General features: G+C 38.4%; 1 protein-coding gene across 4 annotated transcripts in view; it reads left to right on the top strand.

The window, feature by feature from the left end:
• Positions 1-27,654, top strand: part of EFCAB5 (EF-hand calcium binding domain 5) — a 277,520-nt gene that overhangs the window by 14,284 nt on the left and 235,582 nt on the right. For all 4 annotated transcript variants that reach the window (XM_071210465.1, XM_058283113.1, XM_058283114.2 and 1 more), the window contains exons 2-4: positions 11,045-11,136; positions 11,546-11,608; positions 13,261-13,336. Coding sequence is in view for 3 of the 4 variants with exons in the window: in XM_058283113.1 (XP_058139096.1) it covers positions 11,095-11,136; positions 11,546-11,608; positions 13,261-13,336 (181 nt within the window). In the remaining variant the exon portion in view is untranslated. The remainder of the gene's footprint in view (positions 1-11,044; positions 11,137-11,545; positions 11,609-13,260; positions 13,337-27,654) is intronic.

The raw sequence follows: 27,654 nt of genomic DNA, 5'->3' as shown, positions 1-27,654 counted from the left end.
TTCAAGACCTGGTGGTAGGTGGTGGATTCTTAAAAGGAGATAAGAGGAGGACTGAGATGGACTACTGATGTTTAATGTATATAGAAGTTTTAATTAGCTTTACTGTAAAAGCATGGGAATGTATAGAGTGGGTGGTAACACATAGTGAGTAACAGTTGGTTTATAAATGGGGATGTGACTGAAAATGGTAGTCTAGGCATATAAATGCCGATTGACAGAATGCTAGAGAATAATCTAGGAACTGAATAGCACAGTAAAACCAAGAGGTGGGTGAGAATAGTGGTTGATGATACAGATGCAAGAGTATCCTTTGTAAGCTAGAGCAAATGTACACCACTACTGTAGGGTGCTGGGAATGTGGAGAAGCATAGGAAAAATACAGCTGGAGTGACGTATGGACTGTGGTTAGTAGTAATAATAATCTTGCATCGATGCAAAAGATGTACTGTGTTGATAATGAGGCAGTATGGAAAATGTGAGCCAAATGTACACTATGGACATGGTAACCATCAGATGATATTTTCTTATCTGTAGCAAATGTTCCACCACAGTGTGGTGTGTTGATGGAGGGGTGTTATTTGGGAATTCTGCACATATGCATGATTGTTTTATAAGTTTACAACTTCTGTCATAAAAAATATATTTTAAAAATAATAATAGGGTGGGTTGGGGGGAAAACACACCAAATGTAAGATAAGGACTATGATTAGTAGTAAGATTTTGACAATGTTCTTTCATAATTTGTAAAAAACATCTCACGACAATGCAAGATGTTGGTGGAGGGTTGATGTTTGGGGCCCCTATATGATGTTATGCGTGTTTGCTTTGTAACTTCACAGCTTTTACTATACAGTTAATTGTTTATATATGTTCATATATAAATGATATAAAGATAATAATAATAGGGTTAGTTGGGGGGAAATACTTTGGATAGTAGTAATATTTTGACAATGTTCTTTAATCATTAGTTAAAAAGGTTTAACAACAATGCAAGTTATTGTTGCTAGGGTGAGTTATGAGAGTCCCGTATGATGTTATATGTTTGTTTTGTAAGTTCACAACTGTTATTATACATTTATTGTTCATGTATGTTTATATATGAGTGATATACTTCAGTGAATTAATTTTTTAAAAAAAGATAGCAGCAAACATTTATAAATATAAATAATAACTCAAATATAGAAATTAATTATACTTTAATTCTATTTTTTATATTGCAGCTCTAACTATTGTACATAATAATCTCTAAGAATGAAATAAATGATTGGTTTAGTTATTTAATTTCCATTTAGGCCACAATTTGTTCTAGATAATCAAATTCCTATTTGGAAATTCTTCACATGTTATTGGAATGAATTATACCAGATAACAATTTGCCAACTCATAATTTTATGAGGCAGAAAAACTCAAAATCTTGTTCAAGAGTAGTCATGCTAAATCATTATTGATCCAGATAGATTATTTTAATTAAAGAGTATGAATAAGAAAGGGAAAAATGATGTATCCCAAAAATAACTCTCTTCTCCAGTACTCACCAATTAAAAGCAAGTGTTTATTTTACATGAAGAAAATTATAGAATACTGATCACAGTAACAATTTACAGGTTGCACTGAGGAATTATTGTTCATATACTATATTGTAATTTTACATTTATCTGGTCTACTCCAGCTCTTTTTTTGGTTACTATTTGCATGGAATATCTTTTTCCAACCTTTTACTTTTAACCTGGTTGTGTCTTTATGTCTGAGGTGGGTCTCTTGTGGACAGCATATAGGCGGCTCATATTTTTTAATCCATTCTATCAGTCTGTGTCTTTTGATTGGGGAGTTCAATCCACTAACGTTCAGTGTTATTACTATAAAGGCGTTACTTACTTCATCCATTTTGTGCTTTGATTCTCTGTTGTCATACTCTTCTATCGTCTGTCTTTTCCTTTAGTTTACCTTCCTAATAATCTTCATTTTTAAACTCTTCTCCAAATCTCTCACCCTTGTTTTTTTCTTTTCAGGCTGCAGCACCCCCTTTAATATCTCTTGTAAATCTGGTCTTTTGGTAACACATTCTATCAGTTCTTGGCTGGCAGTTTTTCTCTTTCAGTACCTTAAATACATCATACCACTTTCTTCTCTCCTCCATGGTTTCTGATGAGGTCTATACTTAATCTTATCGAGTATCCCTTATATGTGATGCTTTGTTTTTCTCTTGCTGCTTTTAGAATCCTCTCTTTATTTCTGATATTTGTCATTCTGAAGAGTAGGTGTCTTTGGGTAGGTCCGTTTGGATTTATTTTGCTTGGGGTACATTGTCCTTCTTGGATATTGATGTCCTTCATAAGGGTTGGGAAGTTTTTGGTCATTGTTTCCTCACATATTCTTTCTGCCCCATTTCCATCCTCTTCTCCTTCCAGGGCACCAATAATATGAATGTGCATTTCACATTGTCATTCAGTTCCCTGAGACTCTGTTCCATTTTTTCCAATCTCTTCTCTTTCTGTTGTCTTTTCCAGTTCCGATGTTCCATCTTTGAATTACTAAATCTGCTTCAAGCAATTTAAATCTGTTCTCTGTGTCTCTAATGTATTTTTTTAAGATTTATTTATTTCTCCTCACCCCTCATTGTTTTGCATTTGCTGTGTTTGTTTGTTGTGTGCTGGTCTTCTTTTTAGGAGGCACTGAGAACCAAACCCGGGACCTCCCATGTGGGTGGGAGGAGCCTAACCGCTCAAGCCACCTCTGCTTCCTACTTCATTGTGTGTCTCATTATGCTTTCCTCTTTGTGTCTCTTGTTGCATCATCTTGTTGTGTCAGCTCACCATGCCTGCCCATCACATCAGCTCGCTGTCTTGTTTGTCTTCTTTAGGAGGCACCAGTTACCAAACCCATGACCTCCCATGTAGTAGGCATGAGCTCAATCACTTGAGCCACACCCACTTTCCTCTAATGTATTTTTTTAAAGATTTATTTTATTTATTTATTTCCCCCCACCCCCCTCGTTATGTGCCCTCTGTGTCCACTTGCTGTGCCGCCTTCTGTGTCTGCTTGTCTTCTCCTTAGGCAGTACTGGGAACCGATTTTATGGGACCTTCTGGATTGGGAGAGAGGTGCTAAATCTCTTGTGCCACCTCATCTCCCTGGTCTGCTGCATCTCTTATCGTCTCTCGTCCGTGTCTCTTTTCATAGCATCATCTTGCTGCACCAGCTCTCTGCTTGGGCCAGCTTGTCTCGTGGGCCAGCACTTTTATGTGGGCCAGCACTCTGCATAGGCCAGCTTACCTTCACCAGGAGGCCCCAGGAATCGAACCCTGGACCTCCCATATGGTAGATGGGAGCCCAATCGCTTGAGACACATCTGCTTTCCCCCTCTAATGTATTTTTAATCACATCCCTTATGTCTTTCATTCCCATAAATTCTGTTACTTTTCATTGCAGGTTTTCAAATAGTTCTTTATGCTCTCCCAGTGTCTTGTCTTCTTAATATCCTTTATTTCTTTTGTTATTTTTTTCTATAAATTCTTTGAAGTGATTTAGGAGAGTTGTGTTGGATTATCACTGATTGCCTTAAATCCTGTATCTCTTCAGGATATTTGTTTTGTTCTTTTGGTTGGGCCATCTCTTCCTTTTTCCTAGTATGGCTTATAATTTTTTTTGCTGATATCTAGACCTCTGAATATGTTTGTTTATTTACTTTGGATAGCCAATCTTTCTCTCTTGCCTATTTTTCCCCCACAGCTCTTCTTTGATATTTGGTTCAACTTATTCTCAGTCTTTAAAATTGCCCAGCTTAAGTTTTCAGAATTGGGCCAGAGACTCACTAGTGGGGTGCATATTTTCTCATAGGGGCTGGATACTGAGAGTAGGAAAGATTTTTGTCCATGCAATTTCCAGACCAGACAGGAGATGGCATACGTCAGCCTACCTTTCCATGGCGGTATTTCAATCTTGGCTTTCCTGTGTTCCTGTGTTGAATCTCCAGATCAGAGATTCAATGTGGGCGCTGCTGGCTGAATTCACTGAAGAAAAGCATCCCATTCTCCCCTCCCTTTTCCCTTACACAGCTGACAGGAAGAAAGGTGTCTCTTTCCTTTTCAGTCAGCTGCAGTGAGCCAGGGGGTTTTACACCAGCTTAATATTTTGGGGGTGGGGGAGGGGAGCCCTTCGTGGCTGCCATGGGAGTTTGATAACTCGTGTTTGTCGTTTCAGCTTCTTCATCTCTCTGTCCCTCACCCTCCTGGGAGTTGTGTAGCACTGTCCCTGTCTGTTGACCCCCAAAGTAGGTCCTCTGACAGCTTTGTTGCCATCTTCCCACAATCCCACCTGGTTGTAATTTTAAAAAAACTTTAATGATCTTTTACTAAATTCATTTACTTGTATCAGTCAATGTCCAGACAGGAGATAGAAACCACAGCACTTACTTGAACTGCTTGCTAAATAGGCTGATAGAAGTTTCTAGTAGGAGTGTGACTGTCATTGAAATATACTGATGCATTGGCAGGAAGTTGTTCACAATGAAGTCCACTGGAAGACAGTGGAGGCCTTGTCCAGTCTACCTAGCAGGCATCTTAAGAATAATACCTCTAAACATAAATTCATTTTATCATCCCTCAAACCTTTTTTCTCCTTTCCTTAGTTCACTTCTGAAATCACCATCCATGCAGCCTTCTAAATAAGAAAGGCTAGGAGTGGATTTGGCCCAATGGATAGGGTGTCTGCCTGCCACATGGGAAGTCCAAGGTTCAAACCCAGGGCCTCCCGACCCATGTGATGAGTTGGCCCACACACAGTGCTGATGCGCTCAAGGAGTGCTGCGCCACGCAGGGGTGTCCCCCACATAGGGAAGCCCATGCGCAAGGAGTGCGCCCTGTAAGGAGAACTGCCCAGTGCGAAAAAAGTGCAGTCTGCCCAGGAATGGCACCACACACACGGAGAGCTGACACAGCAAGATGATGCAACAAAAATGAGACACAGATTCCAGGTGGTGCTGACAAGAATACAAGCAGACCCAGAAGAACACATAGCAAATGGACACAGAGAGCAGACAATGGGGGGGGGGGGGAAGGCAAGGGGGGGAAGGGCAGAGAAATAAATAAAAAATAAATCTTTAAAAAAAAAAAAAGAAAGGCTGAGTCATTCTTAACTACTTCTCTTTCATTCCTTAGATCCAGTTATGCCCCCAGTTCTGTTTTAGTTGGGGTTCCTTCAGAACAGAACCTTGAGCCAAGGATTTCAGTGTAAATTCATTTGAGAAGTGTTCCAGAAACATTGGTAGGGGAATAGGGAAATAATACAAGAAAGGGAAGGAAGCCAATAAGTGCATTATTGGGTAATAAAGTAGGCAACTGAGGCTCGACCTTACTGGAGAACTCTGGGAGACAGTACAGAACAGATTTTAGAACTGCCCCGCGCTCAGGACTAAATGCAACTCCCACCCATCATTGGCTACAAGCTTCTCCCATCAGTGTCAGCTCCCACAGAATCACAGATACTTGCAGGTGGAAAACATCTGCATGTTATGAAAAGGTGAGTACTGAAGGGATATGGTTGGGCTCCTGACATTTGACAAGGCCTAGACTAGAGTGATGGGGAATAAGGCGTTTGCCTTGGGAGCAACATTTAATATGTAAAATTTACCTTCATTCTTTCTTCTTCCAGTCTTTCACACATCTAGCCCATCCTCTATCTTACTAGTGAAGTTAAGTTTTTTAAAACGCCAATTTTTAAAAAAAGATTTATTTCTCTCCCCACCCTCCCTGTTGTCTGCTCTCTGTGTCCATTTCCTTGTGTTCTTCTGCATCCGCTTTCATTATCCAGTGGCACTGGAAAACTGTGTCTCTTTTTTGTTGTTGTTGAATCATCTTGCTGTGTCAGCTCTCCATGTGTGCAGTGCCACTCATGGGTGGGCTGTGCTTTTTTCACGCAGGGCGGCTCTCTTTGCAGGGTGCACTCTTTGCACATGGGGCTCCCCTCTGTAGGGGCACCCCTGCGTGTCACAGCACTCCTTGCACGTGGCAGCACTGCATGTGGGCCAGCTTACCAGGTGTGTCAGGAGGTCCTAGGGATTGAACCCTGAACCCTCCATGTGGTAGATGGACATTCTATCAGTTGAGGCACGTCCACTTCCCTAAAACGCCAATTTGATCACATCCATCTATGCTTAAAGTGTACAGAAAAAAGTCCAAAGTCCTTGATTTAATAAGTCTTTTCATAGATTGAATATAGATGCCTTTTCAGTCATCTCCAGTTACTTTCTTTTACTTAACTATGATCTGCTACATGAATGTTTCAAAAAAAGTTTTTAAAAATTTTATACTCTTGAATATATAATTTCTTTCTGCTTCAAATATCCTTCCCTCCTCCTGTACACTAAAATTTCTTATTAGTCATTTGAAATCCAACTTGAAAATCTATTTCCTTGTGAGAACTTCCCTGATAGCCCCAGGAAAATTAATTGCTTTTTCCTCTGTGTCCCTTAGCATTTTGTATGTACCTCTGATCTTGGCATTGCTCAGACTGAATTGTATGTGTTTATCTCTAACCGTCACTGAACTGGGAATTCTTCAAAGGTAGGTCTTATTCATCCCTGTAATCCCAACATCTGCCTGTATATATAAGGCACCTGATAAATGTTTACTGAGTTGAATTTGATTTATCTGGGCACATCCAAACAAAATTGACTTGAACTGGAGAAAAGCTTCTTGGCAATTTCAGGAGATGCACATCATAAGCAAAGATAGCAGGTTGTGAGAATGTACAGTTGGGACCAATTACAGAAATCTATTTTATATTATTTTTTATTTATAAACTGCTTCAAAAAGGCTTTGAGGCAACTATTTTTATATGCTGGAATCCATTGTTTCCAAGACAGCCCTTTTGGTTTATTCAACTAGAACATATGTTATGCTGATAAAAAAGAAAAGTAAATACTGCATTATATACTTACTACTTCAAATTAAAGGGTTCCAAAATTGTAACTGCTCCTATGGCAGAAACTGTATGTATATAATTTACTCTTTACACACCACCTAGCCCATATATTCACAAACTCTTAAGTGATTTTTGGCATAGCAGTAATTTTGATAATACCACTGGCTGACTCTATAGTCATTTGCAGTGAAGTGGGAATCTGGTAAATACTCATTTTAATTCCCCAATATGAATAAGTAAACCAGAAAAATAAAATCACATTACCTCCAAACACCCAGTCCCCTACCCTCCACCCCCAAAAAGAAGCTTTTAAAGGAAATAATTACTTGACTGGTTGCCTACCTTTCTCATATGAATCAAGTAGCCATCAAATTTTTACTTCACCTCAACTTGATTGTTATTCAAAAACTTGTGGTGGGAAATGGATCAAGATGGCAAAGTGAGATGCTTCAGGGCTCTATCCCCCCACCCAGAAGCTTTTGAACAATCAGCAAGAACTGACAGAAACATCTTTCTCAAAACTCCAGAAAACAGTCAAAGAACTGCAGTAACAGAGCAAGTGCTAAATCAAGAAAAGTCCACTTAAAAGTGGTAGGATCTAGGGAAGTGGGAATGGCTCAACTGATACAGTGTCTGTCTACCATATGGGAGGTCCAGGGTTCAAACCCAGGGCCTCCTGATTTGTGTGGTGAGCTGGCCCATGCACAGTGCTAATACACACAACGAGTACTGTGCCACGCAGGCGTGTCCCCCACGTAGGGGAACCCCACACACAAGGAGTTCACCCTGTAAGGGGAGCCACCCTACATTAAAAAAGCACAACCTGCCCAGGAGTGGTGCCATACACATGGAGAGCTGATGCAGCCAAATGACACAACAAAAAAGAGAAACAGATTCCCGGTACAACTGACAAGAATGCAAGCAGACACAGAAGAAAACACAGTGAATGGACACAGAGAGCAGACAATGGGGGGGGGGGGAGGGATGGTGAGAGAAATAAATTTAAAAAATTAAAAAAGTGGTAGGATCTTGTCTCGTAGTGTTTGGCTGACTCTGCCCTCATCCCCTTACCTGTTTAGCATGGAGCCAGCCCTTGTGTATCCCTGGTCCTGTTTCCAGAAGGAGCAGAGTAACCCTCATGCAGATCCTGGGAGCATGCATGCCTGGACCAGTCTGCCTGATGGTGGCATCCCAAAACTTGTCCTGCATGTAGAAGAGTTTGTAGAGCTCTTCTGTAGAATGCTGTGGGAGAGCAGTCAAGTCATGCTGCCCAGAGTAAAGGACTGCTGGCTGTAGCACATGCAGTATTATGCCCAGGAACATGAGAAAACTGTTTCCTAGGGAAGAGGGTATACTTGTACCTATGTAAGGGTGTGTGTGTGTGTGGATTCCTATGGGCACACATGTGTGCCCAAGACAAGATGCATGTGCACAAAGAATCAGGGAGGCCCCTCTGCACTGGCCTGGAACTATTCTTTAAGCTCATTGTATGGGTAAGATATGAAGGAGAGGAGTTGCACAGGTTAATCTGCAAAGACTGGGAAAGATGTTTTCTTTTTTTCCTCCTTTTTTTGTTAGCTTCTGGGATTCAAGAAAGCTCTGTTATAATGCTAGCTGGATACAAGCTTAAGGAGCAGACACCTCCAAGTCTGAATTCCAGTGATAACACACTAAAATATCAAAATGTCCAGGTTTCAACAAAAGGTTTCAAAACACACAAAGAAAAAGGAAGCAATGACCCAAGTAAAAGAGCAGGTTAAAGCATAGGAAACCATCAGTTAGGAGGAGCAGACTTGGGATATAACAAAGAGAGTCTTTTTAAAAATGGTCCAAAATATGCTCAAAGAGCTGAAGGAAAACATGGACAAAGAACCTAAGGAAATCAGGAAAATGATAGATAAATATAAAGAGAATATCAATAGAGAGATGGAAATTATGAAAAGGAACCAAACAGAGCTGAAGGCCACAGTAATAGAAACAAAAAATTCCCTAAGAGTTCAACAACTGATTGGAACTGGCAGAAGAAAGAGTCAGTGAACTTGAAGAAAAAACAGTTGAAATCACTCACTCTGTGAATCCGAAAGAAGAAAGAATGGAGAAAATAAACAGAGCCTGAGGAACCTGTGGGACACTATCATTGTGGGAGACCCTGAAAAAGAAGAGAGAGGAGGGCAGAGAGAATATTCAAAGAATAATGTCTGAAAACACCTCAAATTTAAGAAAAGAATTACCAATCAAGAATTCTGTATCTGGCAAAACTGTCTGTCAAAAATGAGGGAGAGATGAAGACATTTGCAGAGAAACAAAAGATAAGGGACTTCATCACCACTAGACTGGCCCTACAAGAGATGCTGAAGAGAGTTCTGCAGGAAAGAACAACAGACAACAGATCAAAGTTCATGACGAGATAAAGATCTCTAGTGAGGGTAACAAGATGGGTACATATAAATACTGATCCTATGGTATGTTTTATTTGAAGTTCCACTTTTTACTTCCATGAGATCTAAAAGGTAAATGCATAAAATGTATTAAGAAATCAGTGGTTTTGGATTCATCATATAGAAACATGTAGTTTGTGACAAGAACTACATAAAGGTAGGGGGACAGAGGGTTATAGGAACATAGTTTGTGTATACTATCAAAGTTAAGTTAGTATCAAAGCAAATGTGATTATTATAGATTTTGGATGTTAAACTTAAGCCCATGATAACTATAAAGAAAATATCAGAGAATATGCAAATTTGCAGAGACAGAAATTAGAGTACAGGTTGAAAGGGGTGAAAGGGGAATGAGAAGTTAGTGCATAGTTGGTACAGGGTTTCTGTTTGGAGAGATGGGAAAGTTTTAGAAATGGAAGGTGGTAAAGTTACCGCATTATTGTGAGCATGATTAATACCATTGAATGGTACGGTTGGGAGGGGTTGAGATGGGAAAGTTTATACTGTATGTATGTTTCCAGAATTAAAAAGAGAGTGTGTGTATGCAAATGAAGAGATAATGACAACGAAATGCAATAAATGATCCTGTATGAGATCTAGCAAAGAAGAAGAAAAGATCCAAAGGGACATTAGGAAAAAATGGAATATAAATTGTAAGCTTTATATCAATGTTAAATTTCTTGAACTTGATAACTGTACTTAAAGTGGTTACATAGGTTGATATCTGGGAAGCAGATTTGGCTCAACTGATAGAGTGTCCACCTTCCATGTGGAGGGTCCAGAGTTCAAACCCAGGGCCTCCTGACCCGTATGGTGAGCTGGCCCACCTGCAGTGCTGATGCATGCAAAGAGTGCCGTGCCACACAGGGGTGTCCCCTGCATAGGAGAGTCCCACACACAAGGAGTGTGCCTGGTAAGGAGAGCCACCCCGTGTGAAAAGCACAGCCTTCCTAGGAGTGGTGCCGCACACACAGAGAACTGACGCAGCAAGATAACTCAACAACAACAAAAAGACATAGATTCCTAGTGCCGCTGACAAGAATACAAGTGGACACAGAAGAACACACAACAAATGGGCACAGAGCAGACAACCGGGGGGTGGGGGGAGAGGGGAGAGAAATAAATAAAAAAATAAGTCTTAAAAAAAGTCAATATCCCTCTTTTTAGGAAATATAAATCGAAGTATTAAGTTTTCAAAGAGAATGATTATACAACATATATTCAGGTGTTCAGAAAATGTCTAGATAGAATGATATGGCAAATGGGGCAAAATGTTAAAATTGGTAGATCTGGGTATCAGGGGGAATAGAGATATGTTGAAGTTCCCTGTATGGGGTTTGTACTTTTTGTAACTGTCCTATAAGTTTGAAAGTTTAAAAATAGTAAGTTAAAAATTAATGATATTGTTAGAAATGAATTCAACTGAATTTTTAGTGCTTTTTTAAGATGATAAAGATGATGATTACTCTGTTTCTTGTCTCCCTGAGCACCAGCCTGGCACAATCTAGCTTTGGTCAGTTATAGTAATAGCAGTAGTACAGTTGGAAAAACTTAGTAGTTGAGAACTTACTGTCATTCAGTAGAATGGTGGTGTACAGTAGGGTGAGGGTGGGGGAAGATTTTGATCTTCCAGAATACTTTTTGTTGTTTATTAATACTTTCTTTCTCTCTTTTTGTTAATACAGATCTAGTAATACTTTTATCTACCATTTGGTGATAACTTTAAGTGGTCCAGATGAGTGAGGGAACATCTCAAGAGCAACTAAAATCTGCTCAGGTAGCCTACATAGATTTCTAATCATTTATGAGAGGATTTAAGATTCAATATTCTTGGGAAAATTGAGATGTAATTTCATATTCTATCATTTAATTATTTCCCTTTTTAGTGGGAGTATTCTGCATCAGGTTTGATGGAAATGCTGAGAAAAGGGGTCAGACTTTGAAAGTTGGGTCACAGTGATTGTGATCTGCTGCTGATTGGTTGGTGTTCCTTAGTTATATATGAAAAGTCTGTTATTGTTTGGATTTGTTAATTCAACCAAATTTGTATAATTTTTGTTGGTATGATGTTCATTCATTATGTGAAATTTTTAAAAAATCAAAATCTTTCTGTACTGGAGTATAAAATATTAGCTTAATCTCCAGCTCCTTTTGGATACCATTTGCTGACACTGTTTCCATTTCAGGAAAATGAAATAGAAGGCAACGAAAGGAAGCAGGAAGCAACAGAAGTAATAGAGCCTATTGAGGTAGAGTTGTCATGAATAATCAGATATGTTAATGCTGGAGAGTAAACTGGATAAATTTTCTTATGAAGAAGAAAAACAGATGTGGGTATTCAGAAAGATAAACAAACTGGCAAATGGAAAAGGACAAGCCTGCTCTTTTTTTTTTTAAAGATTTATTTATTTATTTATTTATTTATTTCTCTCCCCTTCCACCCCACCTCCCCAAGCCTGCTTATTTTTAAGCTGACTCATTTGAGCCAGTGCAGGAAGCTCCCATAGACAGGTATCTATTTGTGCAGAGTCATTATAAATTACAGAGAATATGGGTTGCTTTATAAAATCAGAACTATTGGGAAGTGGATTTGGCCCAATGGATAGGGCTTCCGCCTACCACAGTTCAAACCCTGGACCTCCTTGACCCGTGTGGAGCTGGCCCATGTGCAGTGCTGATGCACGCAAGAAGTGCCCTGCCACGCAGGGGTTTCCCCCGCGTAGTGGAACCCCACGCCCAAGAAGTGTGTGTGCCCCATAAGGAGAGCCGCCCAGCTCGAAAGAAAGTGCAGTCTGCCCAAGAATGGCGCCACACACACGGAGAGCTGACACAGCAAGATGATGCAACAAAAAGAAACACAGATTCCCGGTGCTGCTGATAAGGATAGAAGGGGTCACAGAAGAACATACAGCGAATGGACACAGAGAGCAGACATCCTGGGGGGGGGGGGGTAGGGGAGAGAAATAAAAAAATAAAATAAAATCAGATATTACCCTAAGTATAGTAACCACCACTTTTTAAGGTAACTTTACTATTATGCTGAAAATATAATGTCCATGTTAATCATTTAAGTAACTTTGTGTAAAATAAATAAATACTGGAAGAAAAATTTATAGAAAAAGAGAGGCAATTGAAAATAGTTATATGGGTTGACTAATATGAATTTTTTTTTTCCTGAGGTACTGAAGGGTAGGGATTGAACCTGGGACTTGTGTGTGGGAAGCTGGTGCTCAACCACTGAGCCACATCAGCTCCCCTGAGTTGGTTTTTTCATTTGTTGCTTGTTGTTTGTTTTTGTTTTTTCTAAGAGACACCAGAAACTGAACTCAGGACCTCCCATATGGGAAACAGGTGCTCAACTGCTTGAGCCATATCCATTCCAACTAATATGAAGCTTAAAGATATACTACTACCGTTTTTATAAAGCACATCAGCATGAATCACTGTGTGTTCATAAAACCAACCTTTTAATTTCCTTAGTTGATATGAAAATATTTTCTTTCAACTACAAATGTCAAAGGTATTTCTAACAGACAAGGAAAACAGTAGCATTTTCAAAGGTCTGATTTCACTGTGCTGTGGTCTCAATTATATTTTTAGAAAGTATTGTATAATTCAAGAATTAATACATATCTGGAATGATATTCCTAGCATATTACTTTGTTCACAATAGGAGGATGCAATGACATGCTGAGTCAGTGCATTTTATCTTGTGGATACATGAAATAGACTGTGATTACTGCTTTGCTTCTAATACAGAACATTAAATCCTAGTGAAATGAAATAGAAATGTTTTGTAACTCCTACAAAACATTTATTTCCATTATTTTTTGGAAGACTGATGTGACTTTGAGGAAAAACAATTAATTTAGAAACTGGTTTTTCTTTTCTCCTTTCAAAGAGTATACCAGACATGACTGTAACAGGGACCAATGACAATGTGGTGGAAGAAGCAACAGCCGAAGTCAAACCCCAAGGTAGAGAACTAGCCTTTCCTCTGCACAATAGAAACTAGAACTATCATTACATTTTCACTGGGGAGGTGTTCTTCAAGATTTTGCTTTTAAAGTGGAATTTGGTAAATAATTTTTATTTTAAATGCTATTTGGGAAATAGTTGAAAATGTATTCTCTTCATCTTCTATTCATACTTTTGAGTCAACTTTATTACTATTCACTTTGTACTTAAAGAGAAAACGTAGTGAAGACAATTGACTGACATATAGCAGGTAAGTCATTAATACAAAAATAAAATGAAAAACATTAGTGATTTGCGCTGCTTATTGCTGCTTGTCCTGTTTCTTCTTTTTACCTTGAGCTTGATCACACATTTATTCTGCTTGATCCAAAGCTTGACTTCTAACTAGCCCCACCCTTAACCCAAATCCCACATAATTATGCAGATTGAAAATTTACAGGACCAAAAGGCAACAAATAAGTGAAGAAGACACGCACCCCATTAACTACAGCTCTTTTAACTCCAGATACTTAGTGAAATCCTGTACTGACAAATTCTTGACAATATTTAAAATTTTTAGCAAATTCACAATAAATTCCTTCAAATTCAGTTTACAAGTATTGAGTGTTAAGTATGTGCTAGGCTGTGCTAGACTGAATTATACAGTAATAATAATTATTAAAGTATTTTCTAAATTATAAATTTTTATATAGATGCTAATTATGACTCTCACGTGCTTATTTTCTCCAAAATTTTAAAACAATTAAAGCCATTACTTAATAGTCCTTCTTATTATAGAACACATACACATTAAGAACCAAACATTTCAACGCTTATTTTGTTATTCTTGTAAACATAAGATTTTCGCAGCTTCACTAAATCTTAAAAAGTTTCTTCTTGGCAAGTCTTCACCTGTCTTCCTCACCCCTTCCCTCCACCACCACCACAACCCCATACATATACTTTACCTTAATCACCTGGACAACGTTTATAAATTGACTCTTTTATTTTAAACATACCAAACAAAATTGTGATCTAGGTAATTTGTTATAAATTTAATTAGGTGTTCATTTTAGTCAGTTTGTGGTTGCACCTGTGAAACTTCACACATGTGAAGTCATGTGATTTCTTGCATCTCTAGAAAAATATCAATCAAGCATTTAAGGTCAGTCCTGTTGTACTTTCAATTTCTCTTATTCTTATTCAATTATGGTAGAGAAAATGTGTTCTGTTTGTTTAAGTCTATTCATCTCAGTACAGTATATGACATATACTGAAAATATTGCAATTGTTTGATATAATATGAAATGCAGTGCAATATATTTAGTCAGTAATCAATCCCTATTAAACCTAATATTAACCTTTGTAAATGTGTGTATGTGTGTGTGTTTAAGAAGTGGGAAGAGAAAATTGTTATTGCAATTTGAATATGTCACAGGAAGTATCTTTATCCTTGTCAAAATTTTAAAATGATGTTACCTTGTCAAAATTAAAATAATGTTACCTTGCTAGGCAGTTTCCAGAATGCATTTAAATACATATCATTGCATAGAAAATGCTGTGGTTAAATATGCCCAGTGAATTCCTCATTTTTTTAAAACCCTGGTTATTCTGTTTTTCAGGCTATGAGTTTAACTTGCATTTTGAGAAATCTTTTTTTTTTAACTATCCATTTGCTCAGCTCTGTTCTTAGTAGACAGTCCTAAGATTAACAGGAAAGAAAATGTCTTTTCCTGTAGCTATTGAATTTTAGTTGCAATGGTGTTTAGAATGTGCTTCTTTTCCTCCTTTCACAGCAGTCATTCTATACTGTGTACTAAAGTTAAGAATTTCTGATAATAAAGCCAAGCCAGCTGAGTTTCAAACAGGGCCTATGATTACAGAGAATATAATAGAGCTCGTTGAGTAGCCTTTCTGGGTCAATTTTCACCAATTTAATTAACAGTAAGCCCAACTAATGTTTTATGCCCCCTTGTGAAGAAAGAGCCTGCTAACGCTTACTATAATATGGATTATAATTCATTCCTATTATAGAGTTGTACTGAGTCTATGCCCAGAAGTGGGCCATTTACTAAGTGCAGGAAATGGTAAAAATCACTTTTAAGACTGGACCTATCAAATTATGAATAAAGAATTTTTTGGTCTCCCTGTAATTATTCATTTGAAAGCATTTATGCCCATAGTGCCTGAATAGACACACGTGTGTTAGAAAGTAGACTAGTAAAGAGGTGAAGGTATGCGTGTGTTGGGGGAGAATTTGAAAGACTCTTAATTCTAGGAGGAGTTTAGCAAAATAATCTTGGAAAAGAGTTACAGGATTTAACATATTTCCTGGCACATAGTGAGGAATCGGTAATTATTTATTGAATGAATGAATCAATCTATTGGTAAAAGGTTTAGGAATGTCCAAGTGCAGACAAGATGTTAAAACAAAACAAAACAAAACAGTACCTCTTTGGAATTATATTCAATTGAGCCTCTAATTTAATTTGCTCTTGGGGCAATGCTATAATTTGTGACCTTGAATTCAGAGGATCCTCAGTCAAAAGACAGTTTCAGAAAGGCTTGTTCAGAATCCTGTTTTATTAACCCTGTTATTGCTGTACCTCCTTTTCTTCTTTTGGTTTTATGGCTCTAGGAGAGAAATGTTTGATTAGACTCATTACCAAGCACATGTCTACTTCCATTCTGAATGTCAGTGAGGTCAATGTAAGTACTAGGATTATTGCTTAGCAACCCATAATATCAAGCACACTAAAGAAGCACTAGCAGGCTGCGACAAAGAATGTCCTAGCTCATGTGTGAGTATACATCTGTAGCACTACCCTTAAATCAAGAGGAATATCTGTCCTGGGTTATACTGGAGAGGTTACAAGCAGAGAGTAGATTAGAACCCACAGATCTGGAAGGATTGCTCTCTTTTTACACTTATTTAAAATAAAAGCATCGAGTAGGGAAGTGTCTGTGGCTTAATCAGATGAGCTCCCATCTACCATATGGGAGGCCCGTGGTTTGCATCCCGTGGGCCTCCTTGTGAAGGCAAGCTCGCCTGCATGCTGCGGAGTGCCGCCCCGCCCGCAGACACCAGGGAGCACCACCCGGCCCTCAAGTGCCACGGAGCACTACCTGGCCCGCAGACACGGCAGAGAGCTGACTTAGCAAGGTGACGCAACGAAAAAAAAAGAAGGGAGACAAGCAAGAACACAGAAGAGCCCGCAGCAAATGAACTCAGAGAGCAGACAGCAAGCAAGCCACAAGGGGAGAGGGGAAATAAAAATAAATAAATACAGACACAGAAGAACAAACAGCGAATGGACACAGAGAGCAGACAGCACACACACACACACACACACAAGCTGCAAGGGTGGGGGGGGAGAACAACATTGTATATTAATGAGCATTATGACAAAACAGAATAGAAACACTCTGCATCCCCAAAGAAATGGTTAATTAATTTGCAAATTCAACTGAGAGGTGAGCAAGAGCATTAGACTATCCTTTCTACTTCACCCTTATGGGAATAAGAGAACTGTCCAATGAGGAAAACAAAACTTGGAAAGGAGGCCTATAAATTCTTTTCACTATTGGACTTAATACATTCTGTAGATGAAATATTGGTTTTTCAAGGATTTCCTCGTAGACTATTTAATTTTTCCTGGAAGAATGGGCACATGGGTGGGAGGGAGTACTCCAGGGCATGTATATAGAGGACATAAAAATGTTCTGATATATGTTGGGTATTTTCATAGTAGTTACAGTTACAAATGACAACTGAGGGATTGCTGAGTTCCTACACAGGGGAGCTCTGTTATATTCCCCAATGGAACAGCAATAATTCCCCAAGTGCAACGGCAAAGACCAACAAGGAAGGATGGTCCAATAATGAGCCCTTGTACTGATGACTATACTTATGAGTCTGTGTGCCTGAAATATGTGCTAGGCCTAGAGCTGCAGGGTGCCTAAGAGTTACCTCCTGAGAGCCTCCATGTTGCTCAAATGTGGCCACTCTCTAAGCCAAACTCAGCATATAAATGCATTACCTCCCCCCCAGTGTGGGACCTGACTCCTGGGGATGAGCCTCCCTTGTGCCGAGGGATTACTACCAATCTCTAGCTAGTGATGCAACTAGAAAGAGATCTTGAATAAAAGGGTCAACTCAGACCAGCAGAATATCTCAACCTACATGTAGGATCATGTGTTAAAAACTGCTTTTTGACCTTGAATAAAAGGGGGAAATGGCAAAGGAAAATGAGTTTATATGGCTAAGAGGCTTTAAAAAAGAGTCGGGAGGTCATCAGAGGGGTTGTGCTTACGCACTCCTCAGCAGGACCCCAGAAAAAAACAAAGTAGATACAACCCTAGGTACTGGTTCTCCTGAAGGCTATGGAGACCCACAGGGTATATATGGTCATGGCATATGGATTTGGAGTTCTATACCATGTCAGAGGGCCCTAAATAGGGTTTTAAAAACCTCAAGAACGTTGGTTTTAACATTTTTTGGGAAAAACAAACCCTTTTTTATTTTTTAAAAAAATTCTTGGTGTTTTTAATGTTTTAAATTACAGTGTATGAAGCAAATGTTCATTTATCTTTTTTTCATTTAAAATGGACAGTAATAAAGGGTTTATTGATTTTACAAAAATTTTTTATGGTTACAGAACAATTGAAACTTTTTCCATTGAATGAGACCACTTTGTATGGTTTCAGCTTGCATGGTCATTTTCAAAAACATTTTTAAAATTGAAGTTTATCATTCATTTATGAACATCCATAAACAAGTGTGTAGTATAAGTTGTAAACATACAAAACAAACATGCATATCATCATGCAGGGTTCCCATACATTATCCCACCACCACCACCTTGCGTTGTGTGAAACATTTGTTGCAAACTATGAAAGAGCATGGTCAAAGCATTTCTACTAACTATAGCCAATGTCTTACATTTGTTGTCTTTTTCCCCCAACCCACCTGGTTAATGACACCCTGTATTAGTGTTATATACTTGTTATTGCTCATAAGAGAATGTTCCTCATTATTGTTCTGCTAACCATAGTCCATCTTCTACCACAAGATTCATAGTCTCATGCTTTATACAGTCCATTCAAACTGTACACTCAGTGGCTCTCATATTCATCACAGAGCTGTGCTGTCATCACCCCAGTCAACCATAGAATGTCTTCATTACTCCAAGAGGAAAAATCCCACATTTCTTTATACTCCCCATTGTTGTCCCTTAGAATGGATATAAAATCCTCTTTGCCGCTGCTGCAAGAGTATTACAATATTACTGTTAACTACAACCCATAAGTTACATTAGTTGTAATTTTCCCATGTATCACCATATACTTAACATTTTGTAGAGGAAGAACATTCTTAAACTATTAACCACAGTCTTCATCCACCACCAAAATCACTGTTATACAGTCCCTACATTAGTCTCTATCTTCCTTTTTTTTTAAATATATATATTTTTTATTTTTAAAAGATACAAAGATTACATAAAATGTTACATAAAAAAATATAGGGGATTCCCATATGTCCCACTCCCCACACCTCCCACTTTTCCCACATTAACAACTTCTTTCATTAACATGGTACATTCATTGCAATTGATGAACACATTTTGGAGCATTGCCAAACAGCATGGATTGTAGTTTCAATTATAGTTTACACTCTCTCCCACTCCATTCTGTAGGTTATGGCAGGGTATATAATGTCCTGTATCATTCAGGACAATTCTAAGTCCTCAAAATCCTCCATATTATTTCTCTTTTTCCATCTCCCTGCCTTCAGCAACTCCAGTGGCCTCTGTCTCCACATCAATGATATAATTTCTTCCATTGTTAAAATCACAATAAGCATGTAGTAGAATACCAGTAAGTCCATGCTAGTCCATATTTTATTCCCCAATCCTGAGGATTCTGGGATGGTGATGCCCACTCCACCTTTGAGAGAGGGCTTCAATCTCATATGGCTAATAGATGGGACTCTCTTGCTTGCAGTTGTAGACTCTCTCAGTTCCTTGTTGTGGTGGTTGTCCATCCATACCTCTTTGTTAGTTGTCCTGGGTGAGTCCAATGAACTGGAGAGTAGGTGTTGCCAACTGCATTGAGGCTCAGGGCCCAGCTGGCACATGGACAGTCCAGAGATTAAAGTCTCTTGGACATACACGTAAAACTCCAGTGCCATCTATAGGTTCAATAAAAGGGACAGAAGAGGCGTGTGTAGAGAAGTCACATCTGAGTCCAACTCTGTCACACTTGGGAGCACAAACTCCAAAGTAGGACCCACTGGAAAGGCACCAAATTCTGGAGCTATCTGCCATGACTGTAGAATCTGGGTGTCTCCAGAGCCCTCAGGAGCCCCACTATTTGGGGCAGAATCTACTTTGGCTGTCTGTGAGATCCCTGCTGAGACATCCTTAAGCATTACCTCTCTGATGACCTCCCGACTCATTTTGAAGTCTCTTAGCCATGTAAACTCATTTTTCTTTACCATTTCCACCTTTCATTCAAGGTCTTTTTCCAGTTGCATCACCAGCTGGTGCTTGGTAGTAATCCCTTGGTGCCAGGGAGGTTCATCCCCAGGAGTCATGTCTCACACTGGGTGGAAGGTAATGCATCTATATGCTGAGTTTTGCTTAGAGAGTGGCCACTTTTGAACAACATGAAGGCGCTCAGGAGGTAATTCTTAGGTACCTAGAACACCAGTCTAGCTTCCTTTCATTTAAATATTACATCCACAGACTACCCCTTTCAGTCACAATTGCATTTATAAATCAGTAGTGTTAGTTATACTTACTATAAAGTATTACCATCAACTCTATTCACTTTCACACATTTACAATAACCCTTATTAAAAATTCTAAGTACATTAAGCATCAGCCCCCATTCTCAACCCACATTCAATTCCTAGTAACCTATACTCTAGAGTTTAACTCTGAGTTTACTCATCATTTTAATTCATATTAGTGAGACCATGCAATATTTATCTTTTGTATCTGGCTTATTTCACTCAACATAATGTGCTCAAGGTTCATCCATGTTGTAATATGCATCCCTATTTTATTTCTTCTTGCAGCTGAGTAGTATTCCATTGTGTGTGTGTATATATATGTATCACATTTTGTTTATCCACTCATCAGCTGATGGATGTTTGGGTTGTTTCCATATTTTAGCAATTGTGAATAATGCTGCTTTGAACATCAGTGTGCAAATATCAGTTCATGTCCTTGCTTTCAGTTTTTCTGAGTATATCCCTAGTAACCTGATTGCTAGATCATACAGTTCTATATTTAGTTTCTTGAAGAACTGCCAAACTGTCTTCCACAAAGTCTGCACCATTCTACATTCCCACCAACAGTGAAGGAGTATTCCTATTTCTCTTTATCTCCTCTGTTTGATATTACTGATGAATTCCAAAAAGAAATATTGGATAATGTTTGTAAACTGATCTTTTCTTCTGGGCATACTAGATTATATTGGATTCATAGGTTTACTTGATTAAGTAATTATGTAAACCTCTTGTGCCAGTAGACTCACAGATAAAAGGCATGGTAAAGGACAGAGTTAAGGGTTTTTGATGTTGGATAGTGATGCTGAAGCCTTAAGCTGGAGCCCTGGCAAGATTGGAACCCTAAACCTGTTAAGAAGCAAGCCCTGGGAAGAGAGGAATCCAGGAAGTCTGAACTTTTGCAGCTTTCGGCAGCCATCCTGCTCCAACATGTGAAAACAGACTTTGGTGAGGGAAGTAACTTATGCTTTATGGCCTGGTATCTGTAAGCTCCTACCCCAAATAAATACCCTTTATAAAAAACAACCAATTTCTGATATTTTGCATCAGCACACCTTTGGCTGACTAATACACCCTCCAACACTTACAGTTTTCTGTTATTGTTTTTTAAACAATGGCCGTTCTGTAAGGTGTAAATGATACCTCATTTTGATTTTGATTTGCATTTCTGTAATTCCTAGTAATGTTGAACATTTTTTCATGTGTTTCTTCACCATTTGTATTTCTTCTTTGGACAGTTGTCTTTTGCCCATTTTTTAATTGGGTAGTTTCTCTTTTTATTGTTGAGTTATATGATCTCCTTATATATTATGGCTATTAAACCCTTATCAGATATGTGATTGCTAAATATTTCCCATTGAGTTGGCTGCCTTTTCACCCTTTTGACAAAGTCCTTTGAGGTGCAGAAGTGTTGAATTTTGAGGCGGCCTTATTTATCTATTTTGTTGTTGTTGCTTGTGCTTTGGGTGTAAGGTTTAAGAAACAACTGCCTACCAAAAGATCTTGAAGATGTTTTCCTTAAATTTTCTTCTAGGAGTTTTAATGGTTGTTGCTTTTATATTTAGGTCCTTGATCCATTTTCAGTTAGTTTTTGTATAAGGTGTGAGATAGGGGTCCTCTTTCTTTCTTTTGGAAATGGCTATCCAGTTATCCCAGCACCATTTGTTGAATACACTGTTCTGGCCCAGCTGAGTGTACTTAACAGCCTTATCAAAAATCACTTGACTATAGATATGAGGGTTGATTTCTGAGTTCTTGATTTGGTTCCATTGGTCAGTCTGTTTGTCCTTAATGCCAGTACTGTGCTGTTTTTACCACTCTAGCTAAGTGATATGCTTTAAAGTCAGTAAGTAAGAATCTTCCAACTTTGTTCTAAAGATTTATTTATTTATTTTTTACTATTTGTGACCTATCATCCTTCCAAATAAATTTCCAGTTCTGTAATTTAAAAAAAAGGTTGTTAGATGTTTTATTGGGATTGCATTGAATCTGTAGATAAATTTGGGTAGAATTGATATCTTAATGATATTTAGTCTTCTAATCCATGAACATGGAATGTCCTTCCATTTATTTAGGTCTTCTTTAGTTTCTTTTAGCAATGTTTTGTAGTTTTCCAAATACAAGTTCTTTATGTCCTTGGTTACATTTATTTGTAAATATTTGATTCTTTTAGTCTCTATTGTAAATGGAATTTTTCCCCCTGACTTCCTCCTCACATTGCTCGTTAACAGTATATAGATGTACTACTGATTTTGTGTTAATCTTGTATCCTGGCACTGTGCCGAACTCATCTATTAGTTCTTATAACTTTATTGTGGATTTTTCAGGGTATAGAATGTCATCAGCAAATAGTGGAAGTTTTACGTCTTCCTTTCCTATTTGGTTCCCCTTTATTTCTCTTTCTTACCTAATTGCTCTAGCTAGAACTTCTAGCATAATATTGAATAAAAGTGGTGATAAAGTGCATTCTTGTCTTGTTCCCAATCTCAGCAGGATAGCTTTCAGTCTTTTTCCATTTAGTACAATTTTAGCTGTGGGTTTTTTATGTATGCACTTTATTATGTTGAGAAAGTTTCCTTCTATTCCTGACTTCTGGAGAGTTTTCATCAAGAAAGGATGTTGGATTTTGTCAGATGCCTTTTCTGCATCAATTGAGATGATCATGTAATTTTTATTCCTCAATTTAGTAATGTAATACATTGATTGATTTTCTTGTGTTGAACCACCCTTGCATGCCTGAGATAAAATCCATTTGATCCTAATGAATAATTCTTTTAATGTGTTGTTGGATTTGATTTGCAAGTATTTTGTTGAGGATTTTCCCATCTATATTCATTAGAGAAATTAGTCTATAATTTTCTTTTTTCATAATATCTTTATCTGGCTTTGGTATTAGGGTGATGATGGCTTCATAGAATGAGTTTAGTAGTGTTCGTTCCTGTTCCATTTTTTTTTTAAGAGTTTGCGCAAGATTAGTATTATTTCTTCCTTGAATGAATGGTAGAATTCACCTGTGAAGCCATCTGTCCTTAGCTTTTCATTTTTGGGAGGTTTTTTTTTTTAAGATTTATTTTTTATTTCTCTCTCTTCTCCCCCCATTTCCCCCCAGTTGTCTGCTCTCTGTGTCCATTTGCTGTGTGTTCTTCTGTGGCCACTTCTATCCTTATCAGCGGCACTGGGACTCTGTGTCTCTTTTTGTTGCATCATCTTGTTGTATCAGCTCTCCATGTGTGCGGTGCCATTCTTGGGCAGGCTGTACTTTCTTTCCCACTGGGCAGCCTTCCTTATGGGGTGCACTCCTTGCACATGGCTCTCCCCTACACGGAGGGACACCTCTGTGTGGCACGGCACTCCTTGCGCGCATCAGCACTGCCTGTGGGCCAGCTCCACACAGGTCAAGGAGGCCCAGGGTTTGATGACCGTTTCCTGTGATTGGTTTGTTGAGGTCTTATATTTCTTCTAGAGTCAGTGTGGGTTGTACATGTGTTTCTAGGAATTTGTCCATTTCATCTACGTCATCTAGTTTGTTGGCATACAATCTTCATAATATCCTCTTATGATCTCTTTTATTTCTAGGGGTCATAGTAATCTCCTCCCTCTCTTTTCTGATTTTATTTATTTGTATCTTCTCTCTTTTTTGTCAGTCTAAGGGTTTGTCAATTTTGTTGATATTTTCAAAGAACCAACTTTTGGTTTTGTTGATTCTCTTCTATTGTTTGTTGTTGTTGTTCTCAATTTCATTTATTTCTGCTCTAAAATTGGTTATTTTCTTCTGCTTATTTTGGGATTAGTTTGCTGTTCTTTTTCTAGTTCCTGAAGGTGTTTAATTAAGTCTCTGATTTTAGTTCTTTCTTCTTTTTTAAAGTGTTGAGGGCTATAAATTTCTCTCTCTGCACTGCCTGTGCTGCATCCCATAGATTTGATATGTTGTGTTCTCATTTTCATTTGTCTCGAGATATTTACTTATTTCTCTTGTGATTTCTTCTTTGATAACTCATTGTTTAAAAGTGTGTTTTTTAGCCTCCATATATTTATGAATTTTCCCTTTCTCTACCTGTTGTTGATTTCCAGCTTCATTCCATAATGATCAGAGATAGTGCTTTGTTAAATTTCAACCATAAATTTATTGAGACTTGTTTTGTGACCCAATATATGGTCTTTCCTGGAGAAAGATCCATGAGCACTTGAGAAGACTCTATATCCTGCTCTTTTGGGGTGTAGTTATTTATATATGTCTGTGAGGTCTAGTTCAGTTATCATACTATTCAAGTTCTCTATTTCCTTATTAATCCTTTGTCCAGTTCTATCCAAAGATGAGTATTGTATTGAAGTCCCCAACTATTATTGTAGGGACATCTATTTCTTTTTTCTGTTTTGCAAGTGTGTGCCTTTTGTATTTTGGGGCACCCTAGTTAGGTGCATAAATATTTATTATTATTTTTTCTTCTTGGTGAATTGCTTCTTTTATTAATATATACTTTCCTTCTTCATATCTTATAACAGTTTTGTATTTAAAGTCTTTCTTATCTGATATCACTCCAGCTCTTTTTTGATTACTGTTTGCATGGAATATCTTTTTCCAACCTTTTACTTTCAGTCTATTTGTGTTCTTGCATGTAAGTCGAGTGACTTGTAGACAGCATATAGATGGCTGATATTTTTTATCATTCTGCTAGTCTGTGTCTTTTGATTGGGGAATTCAGTCCATTTACATGTAACACTATTACTTTAAAGGCATTTTTTACTTTGTCCATTATATCTTTTCACTTTCAATTGACCTATCTTATTATTATCTTTTTACCCTTTTTGTTATCCTTACTAATAATCTTCATTTCTACCATTTTCTACAGGCTACTGTCTCCTGCCTTTCTTTTCTAGTTGCAGCATTCCCTTTAGTATTTCTTGTAAATTCTTTCTCTTAGTGATACTTTTTTAGTTTTTGCTTATCTGTGAAGACTTTAAATTCACCCTCAGTTTTTTTTTTTTTATTTATTTTTTTATTGACTTTGTAATAATATTACATTAAAAATATATATGTGAGGTCCCATTCAACCCCACCCCCCCACCCCCCCTCTCCCCCCCCCAACAACACTCGTTCCCATCATCATGACACATCCATTGGATTTGGTAAGTACATCTTTGGGCACCTCTGCACCTCATAGACAATGAATGGTTCACATCATGGCCCATACTCTCCTCCATTCCATCCAGTGGGCCCTGTGAGGATTTACAATGTCTGGTGATTATCTCTGAAGCACCATCCAGGGCAGCTCCATGTCCCAAAGACACCTCCACCTCTCATCTCTTCCTGCCTTTCCCCATACCCATCGTCCACCATGTCCACTTTTCCCAATCCAATGCCACCTCTTCTATGTGGACATTGGATTGGTTGTGTCCATTGCACCTCTATGTCAAGAGGAGGCTCAGATTCCACATGGATGCTGGATGCAATCCTCCCATTTTCAGTTTGTAATCACTCTAGGCTCCATGGTGTGGTGGTTGTCCTTCTTCAACTCCATCTTAGCTGAGTGTGGTAAGTCCAATAGATCAGATTGTAGGTGCTGGAGTCTGTTGAGGCTCAGGACCTGGCTATCACATTGTCAGTCCAGAGATTCAAATCCCCTAAATATATCTTAAACCCCAACATTAACTGCACCTCCAGCACATTAGCATGAAAGTCTTATGAAGGGAGATCCCATCTGAGTCCAGATTCATCACACATAAACACCATTTCCAAAGAGGGGCCATCTGCCCTGGTAGTTAACCCCATCGGCCATGACCATAACTCCCATGGGTCTCTTTAGCCCTCAAAGGAACCAATATCTGGGGGTTGTATCTGCTTTATCTGTCTCTCTGACTCTTCTCAGTTGTGCATGAGGGCAATCCTTCTGCCAGCCTCCAGACTCTTTTTTAGAAACTCGTAACCATATAGACTCATTTCTCCTTTCCATTTCCCCCTTACTTTAGGTCAAACAGCATTTTAAAGTCATGGTATTTTATGTAGACAGGGATATTCTGCTGATCCGCATTGAACCTTCCGTATAAGGTCATTTTCCAGTTGCATCATCAGTTGGTAGTTGATAGTGGTCCCTCGTTGCCAGGGAGGCTCATCCCCGGGTGTCATGTCCCACGCTGGGGGGAAGGCATTGCATTTACATGCTGAGTTTGGCTTCGAGACTGGCCACATTTGAGTAACATGAAGGCTGACAGGATTCACCCTCAGTTTTGAAGGACAGTTTTACTGCATAAAAAATTCTTGGCTGTGAGTTTTTCTCTTTCAGAACCTTTAATATATCATACCACTGCCTTCTTGCCTCCAGGGTTTCTGATGAGAAATCAGTACTTAGTCTTATTGGGCATCTCTTTTATGTGATGAATTGTTTTTCTCTTGCTGCTTTCAGAATCTCTGGCATTTGACATTCTGAGTTTTGTGGTATGTTGTCCTTCTTGGATATTGATAGGTATATCTTTCATAAGGGTTGGGAAATTTTCAGTTGTTATTTCCTCAAATATTTTTTCTGCCCTTTTTCCATTTCTTCCCTATCTGAGACACCTATAACATGTATGTCTGTATGTTTCGTGTTCTCATTCAATCACCTGAGGCCATTTTTTTCCATTCTTTTCTCCTTCTGTTCTCCTCTCTTTTCAAATTTGGATGTTCTGTTCTCCAATTCACTTATTCTGTTCTCAACCAATTTGAATCTGCTAGTATATGCTTCCAATATATATTTTTTTCAGATTTTAAAAAAACTTTATTTCTCTTTCATTCCCTCCCATTGTCTGCTTTTGGTGTCTATTTGCTGTGTATTCTTCTGCATCCATTTGCATTGTCCTGTGGCACTGGGAAACTGCATCTCCTTTTTGTTGCGTCATCTTGCTGTATCAGCTCTCCATGTGTGCAGTGTCACACCTAGGCAGGCTGCACTTTTTTCATGTGAGATGGCTCTCCTTGCAGGACGCACTCCTTGCACGTGGGGCACCCCTACATGGGGATGCCCCTGCGTGGCACAGCACTGCTTGCACGCGGCAGCACTGTGTGTGGGCCAGCTTACCATATGCATCAGGAGGTCCTGGGGATTGAACCCTGGACCTTCCACATGGTAGGTGGATGCTCTATTATTTGAGCCATGTCTGCTTCCTCCAATGTATTTTTAAAAGGAAGTGCTAGGGATTGAACCTGGAACCTTGTATATGTAAAGCAGATACTCAACAACTGTGCTACACCTGCCCTACCCTCCAGTGTATTTTTTAAAACAATTTTGCTGTAGCATTTATTAGCAGATGTAGTAATCACCACAATTATGTTTAAAACTGTTACTTTTCTTTTCCATGAATGACTTTTACTAATGAAAGATAATAAAATTTTGTTAATAGAATATAGCTCAACATGTTGTTAGTGGCAGTGATACTGAGAAACAGTATTTTAACAGTTATTGGACAAGTAGGAAAATAAAGTCGTCATTTTCATAAATGTGCATTCTGTCATATATTTATAATACCTCTGAATAAATATATATTTCCAGAATGCAGTAGAAGATTGTGGAT

This window comes from Dasypus novemcinctus, chromosome 21 (assembly GCF_030445035.2).
Source record: "Dasypus novemcinctus isolate mDasNov1 chromosome 21, mDasNov1.1.hap2, whole genome shotgun sequence".
Lineage (NCBI taxonomy): Eukaryota > Metazoa > Chordata > Mammalia > Cingulata > Dasypodidae > Dasypus > Dasypus novemcinctus.
Note: the sequence above shows the minus strand (reverse complement) of the source record. Positions and strands in the feature narration are given on the sequence as shown.